General features: G+C 52.9%; 2 protein-coding genes across 2 annotated transcripts; one reads left to right on the top strand and one right to left on the bottom strand.

Annotated features, from left to right (window-relative positions):
* BO87DRAFT_334482 (uncharacterized protein) lies at positions 1-3,772 on the top strand. Its single transcript, XM_025620445.1, has 4 exons — positions 1-365; positions 461-544; positions 597-1,069; positions 1,129-3,772. The coding sequence occupies exons 1-4, from the start codon at positions 221-223 to the stop codon at positions 3,430-3,432; spliced, it is 3,006 nt and encodes a 1,001-aa protein (XP_025480143.1). The 5' UTR covers positions 1-220; the 3' UTR covers positions 3,433-3,772.
* Positions 3,773-4,260: 488 nt separating this feature from the next.
* On the bottom strand, positions 4,261-6,000 carry BO87DRAFT_376534 (uncharacterized protein). The gene has a single exon (XM_025623321.1). The coding sequence runs from the start codon at positions 5,959-5,961 to the stop codon at positions 4,486-4,488; it is 1,476 nt and encodes a 491-aa protein (XP_025480142.1). The 5' UTR covers positions 5,962-6,000; the 3' UTR covers positions 4,261-4,485.
* Between the last annotated feature and the right edge of the window lie 282 nt (positions 6,001-6,282).

Here is a 6,282-nt window from a genome sequence, read left to right as displayed (position 1 = left end):
CTCACCTTCCGCCTGAGACATTGCTTTTTCCTCCTTGCTCTATCGGTCGACTCCCTCCCCGATCCTTCTGAACGAACTCGCGCCTAGTGGATACGATCTTGCGAACCTACTGCAGTCTAACTGGCATCGCGCATCTTGTCAATTATGCGCATTAGCTAGGCAACTTTGGCCCATCTCACCCGCAGACACACACACACACACACACACACACACACGCAACATGGACCGAAATATCCAAAGACGGAGCACCGTCTCGGTGCAGTCAACTGCCCCTTCTTCCCTGCGCCATTGCTCATTTCCCTCCTCTTCAAACACCTCGCCTCCGACCGATACGGCCTCCCTCAAACCCGAACCGAAGCTGAAGCGTGAGCTATTGACTATCCTTCCATCCCTTGATTTGCACCCAAGGGATACTTGAGACAAACAAAAGACACTGGACTGATCCTCTCTTCCCATGCAGGCCGGTCTGCTCCCCCAAAGCCTCTTGCCCTCGCCCGGGTCAAGGGAACCGTCGCCATGGACTCTTCGCCGCAAATGAATTCAGGTGCGGAATTTCCCCAAACATCGGGCGTGCAGTGGTATTGATCGGACTATAGAAATGTCGTGGTTGAACGACGCTTCACCAATGTCGATGACTCCCAGGACCGCAACCCCGAGAACGCCGCAGCGATCTGGCGCCGGTACGCACATGGGATCACCGCAAACCTCACGCAGGAGGGAGCGAACACACACGCTGACTAGTGATGGACAAACAGGTACTCCGGAACCTGTCCCTCCATCGCTCGTCAACCCATCTTCAGCCCTTCTCCAAGATCTTCTCAAAGAACAACGCGCGAATCGAGTTCCCAAGGGAAGTGCGTCGGAGGACGCTGGTCAGGGCGCCCCGCGCACGCCAGAACGATCTCACTCCCGGCCCCAGTCTCGATCTCAATCCCCCGCACAGTCCCAGTCGCAATCCCGATCGCAGTCGCAGGAAGAGGTGGGCTCGGAGAAACAGCGGAAGATTCAGACCGCGCTTTCGTCGGGTCTCAGGCAGCCGCATGAAATGGGGGTCAGAGAAATGGGCGAGGTAAGTGTTTCTGGGCCATGTGATCCAAGTGGCCTATAGACTGACTGACCAAATGGCAGTACGTTTCCAAGATTAATAAACAAAATTTCGACTTGAAGCTCGAAATATTCCACCGTGTGCAACAAATGGCCGCTTTGGAGAAGAAATTACAGCGTATGGAGCAACTGGAAGAGGAACTTGAGCGCCTGCGAGGCCTGGAAGACGAGGTTCAGGAACTGAGGGATGCCGAGTCAGACAATCAGCGACTAAGGGAATCCAACGAGCAACTACGACATGAGGTTGACAAGCGGGACCAAGCAATAACCGAGGCTGTTGATATGATCTGCCTTCTGGAGAATAAAGTGGCCCAGTTGGAAGCTGGTGAAAATCCATCGACACCTTCTACCACTCGCGGGTTCGAAGACGACGACCCCGGTGCTACGACTCCCAGGCAGAATACCGCGTTTGCCGCTATTGACATCCCGGAGAGAACATCCTCGTGGCGGGGTACTTCCCGTTCGAAGCATCGGCGGTCATCTTCGGATTCGCATCAGCTCAAGCGAGCCCCCTCATTGTTGTCCGATCACAAGAGCCCCACAACACTGCAGACCACCTCAACTATTGCCGACGACCGGTCTCGTTCAGCATTGAGTGACATGACGAAATCAGAAAGTCTGCAATCTATGAGCGATTTCCTCGAGCCAGAGTCCCCAAGGCTCAGTGCTCTGAGCGAATGCAGCGAATTGTACCCGCACGATGAAGAAGCAAGCGATCAGTTGGAAATCCCAGTCAAAGAGCGAGACTTATCAGGAGTCTCAGAAGCTCCCAAAGGAACGGCCGAGGATTCCGCCAGTCAAGGCCTGATTGAATCGTGGATCCAGCCACAACGTGATGCCTTCCTGGAAGATGTGCCGGAGCAGGATATACTACCCTCAAATCTTCTCAGACAGACGGGTAAACCAAGCTTTGACAGCGACTCATACAACAGCTCAAGCCAGAAAACACGAGTGGATAGCGTGTTTGGAGGTTCGAGGTTACCCCCTACTCCAGACACTATGAGTACGGCGTACGCCACTGGTCCCAACCGGTCGAACGGCAGCATTGTGGTGGAAAAGAGTCTTGTTGATCAAGCGATGACGGCCGGACACGGTCGTCCGCGTTCTGCAGGACAACTTACAACGAGGCGTAACTCCACTAACAGTGCAGCGGTTGGTAGCGTGGACATGAATGTAAGTGATGCCACTTTACATCGACCTGACACGGATGAGGAAGAAGAATCTCCTACTTTCTCCCCCTTGAACAGCCTCACATCGCGGGATAAAAGGCTATATTGCCCAGAAACCCTCGACAAGAAGAGCCTTGGGTACATTGGCCAGAATGCATTTCTCAATGGTGAAGGCGGCCTTGACAGGGTTCTTTCAAAGCTCGATAATAGCTACTATGGGTCCATGGCACAGGATGAATCTGACAGCTCCTTGTCTTCATCGCCTCCTTTGACGCCCCAAGATTGGGTTGAGGCCTCTAAGCCGGATGCCAAACGCCGACGGGACAAGTCTGCTATGATGCCTGTTGTGCCTAAATCGAAAAACCCCCGACCTCAGGAGACGCGAATCACCAGCCAGTCTTCTTTTATTGGTCGTCGGCACAGCATCGATTCCACCATCAGGGACTCGGATGTTCCCATGATTCCCACACTGGATATACAGTCGCTAGAGTCTGGCTTGCAGCCTGGGCCTGAACTAGATCGTCGGATGATCGGACGCAAGATTAGCATCCGCCCTCCTTTCTTTGCACGTTCGGCGCCCCCTCGTCGTCTCCAGCCCTCCCTAATGTTCGATGGTTCGGATTCAGACGATGGAGCTCCTGCTCCCATTATTCGTAAAGCACGCGATGACAATCCAGCCAAAACAACTAAGACGGCTTCCAAAGCCGAAAGCAATAGTTCCAGTTTTTCTTCGTCGGTGCCAATGCCTGCCGACGCCCAACGGGGAGATATTCATCGGACATTGCCACACTCCTTTACCGAATCCGGCTTCATGAACAATGCAGTGGCCAAACCACCGCCGCCCGACCCCAAGGACCACAAGCGGCGCAGTTCCCTTGGAATCTTCAGCTGGGTGAAAGGAGCTAGCGGGCTAGGGAAGAAGGCGGAACCAGAGCTTTCAGTGAAGGCCAGCGCGCCCAGTACTGCTTTGGTCAAGAGCAGACCTCCTCGGGCGACTCCAGAGTCAGGAAAGAGTGCTTCTGACTCCGGTAGAACCATTGAGATGGGCGCGATGAACGTTGCCATTGATGACATTGCCTCTAAGTCTAAAGATTCAAACCACGACGAAGAAACAGGCCGACGACCAAGGTACATCGACCGACGGGCTCGCCGTGGCTAAATTGGCAGTTGCCTTATCCCGCTTACGAATTTCTTTCTTTACTTTCTGTTTTCCTTTGCATCTTTCCCGGGACTGTTTATGATCTATCACGATACCCCATGAGTTACATGTCTGATGACTCGGATTTGTACCAGTATTGCATGCGCAGCAGAGAGTACCGCGTTTCTGACGTTTTATTTTTGGGCCATTAGAGGTGGTTGCTAATTCTTTGTTGCTTGCTATACACATGGTATCTGGCTGGCACACGATATCATTTTGTGCTTCTTGCTTTGGTGATTTTATCAATACCTGACGTTCTGATCGTTCGTTCTTAATGAGATTTCAAGCAGTTATTTCTTACCAACTAGTTGTTCCTGCGAATTACCAGTATACCATTCCAGAGAACTTCATGATAGCCTTCCCTTGGTTATCAATTTATCCGGTGATTAACCAGAACAAACCTTAAGCTACCAATTAACTTGGAGTACTACGAACTGTCACGACACAATATAGACCGTACTCAGCCAACACTTATCACCATTCAATACAATCAGTCAGAATTTAGTATCCTATTATACCGTGGTTAAGACAACAGAAACTCACAGTAGATGGAACGCAAAAGTACTTAGTAGGAGGTCCGTCTACTGAGACCCAGATGGACCTTTCCTACTTGTTTGATCTGATTATTTCTTTCCTTCTTAGTAGACGAGAGATCTAGCGTTCGATACTACAAAATGCTATGGTATGCAGATACATGTAACATGTTAGATGGGGGTTTAATCTTGCCAGATGCGTCCAATAAGTTTGACAGTATACAAGACATTCTTTTATGATGATGCAATATGATAATAAGAAGTAGCAGGTAATTACTCCAAACACGCCTGTCCCGTTCTCCCCTATTTTATCCTAGCCTTGCCTTGCCTGTTTGTGTTGTCAATCTATATAATAAAATTATGTAAATATGCCGTCCGCCATACCATACCCAATGCAACCAGCCTATACAAAACTCCCATACATATCTGAAACCCAAAACTCTAACATGAACATTTCTTTTTCTGAGAGGAAAATGAACAATCAGTACCACCCCGTCCCATCCTCCCCCCTCTTCTTCCCCTTCGGATTCATCGATATAATCCTCTGTCCAGGTAACGTATCATCTGCAATTGAAGCCTCAAAAATCCCCGAGATAGACCGCTTCCCCAGCATCTGAAACGAATCATACCCCTCCAACAACCCATTACATGCTGCCCACTCCCTGGACAGCCGCGGCGACTTCCCGTCACCTAGATCACACCACCGGGTGACCACAATTGCATGTCGGAAGTGCAAGGAGCGCGGGTCCGTACGATCCTCGGTCAATTTGATCTCGACGAGGTATTCGGACGGACACTCCGGACAGCGGCGCATGGGGCGACATTTCCCGCATAGAGTGGCAATCGAGTTAGGGTTATGAATGCGCCGCGCCATGAGGTCCTTCGCGCGGTGTTCGAGACCCTGTAGGGCGGAGGTGTCGCGGGGTTTGGGGATGTGCGTGAGGGCGCATTTGCAGACGTTCATGAGTTCGCCGTCGCGCCAGTGCGCGCATGCAGAGAAATACGGCCAGTAGTCTTCGCGGGAGTAGAGGAGGAGACGTTGTGAGCTGGGCGGGAGGTCTGGGTCTGCGAAGCGGGTGCTGATAACCCGCATTAGCAGGTGGCCTTTGTGGATGTGGAAGCGGGTGTGGTGGGACCAGTCGTCGCGGCGCCAGCGGCGGGAGAGGGAATCCGGGGGAAGGCCGTAAGAGGGGGAGAAGTTGTGGGCGCGCATGACGAGTTGGACGAAGCTGAAGGGGAGGTTGCGGCCGTGGGTGATACGGTGACGCGGGGATGGGAGGAGGGAGTTGCGCATGTTGGGGCAGTTGAAGAGAGGGTTGACGACATGAGCGGGTTGGAGTTTCTCGTGGCCTTCTTGGGTGCGACGGTGGTAGCGGGCGCAAGGGAAGCAGAGGAGGTGATGGGGGAGGTAGCGGTCTTGGGAGACGAGGAAGTCGGATCGGTATTCGCGGTTGGAAGGGTCATTGAGGGCTTGCCAGGGTTGGAGCGGGGCGAGCTTGGAGAGGAGGGTTTTGCTGGCGAAGGCGAGACTGGCTTGGTCGGCGGGATCGAGATAGGAGCAGATCTCTGCCCAGAGGATTGGGGTAAGACTGGCGATTAAGGGCTCGCCTGGAGGACGGTTGTCGAACTCGGAGCGGTTGGCGTAGGGGTCTGAAGGGTCGATGTCCTGGACGCCGATGGCGTGCAGGAGTTCGGTGTGATCGCGGCTTTCACCGAGTTGGGTGTCTTTGTTGGCGTTGAGTTCTCGGTATTTGAGACGATGGGCCTCCAATGGCGCTATGGAGGGCAGCGGAGGGACATCTTCGCTGGTGGTGCTGGGCCGCTTGAAGCCGGCTCGGAGGTCTGGGGTGGATGCGCTGTAGCCCTTGCGTAGGACTTGTCGGGATTTCTTGGGCCGGAGGGCATTGGCGAAGAAGGCGCGGAAGCCGCGCCTTTCTCCCGGGCTGTCATCAGACATTGGGGAGAGGAGTGGAGGGTGAAGCGGAGAAGATGGGAGGACGGAAAGAAGATGAAGATGAAGATGAAGCCGGCGATGCAGCGAATGTGAAACATGATCGGCGTTGTATTACGTTTACCGGATGTTACGGAGCTGACATCCGCCACCTGCCGAGCTTCAGCCACTGTGGCTGATGATGAACAAGAGTCTATTTCTTTACGGAGAGAAATGAAGGGAAGAGAGGAGAGTGCCATTAATACGGAGTTTGCAATAGGGCATCGGGTTGAGCCTGATTAGTTCCAAATCCATAGTACACATAATACGCAGATCCACAATCGCTAA

This window comes from Aspergillus neoniger (genome assembly GCF_003184625.1).
Source record: "Aspergillus neoniger CBS 115656 unplaced genomic scaffold BO87scaffold_15, whole genome shotgun sequence".
Classification (NCBI taxonomy): Eukaryota; Fungi; Ascomycota; class Eurotiomycetes; order Eurotiales; family Aspergillaceae; genus Aspergillus; species Aspergillus neoniger.
This window is presented reverse-complemented; position numbering and strand designations above follow the sequence as displayed.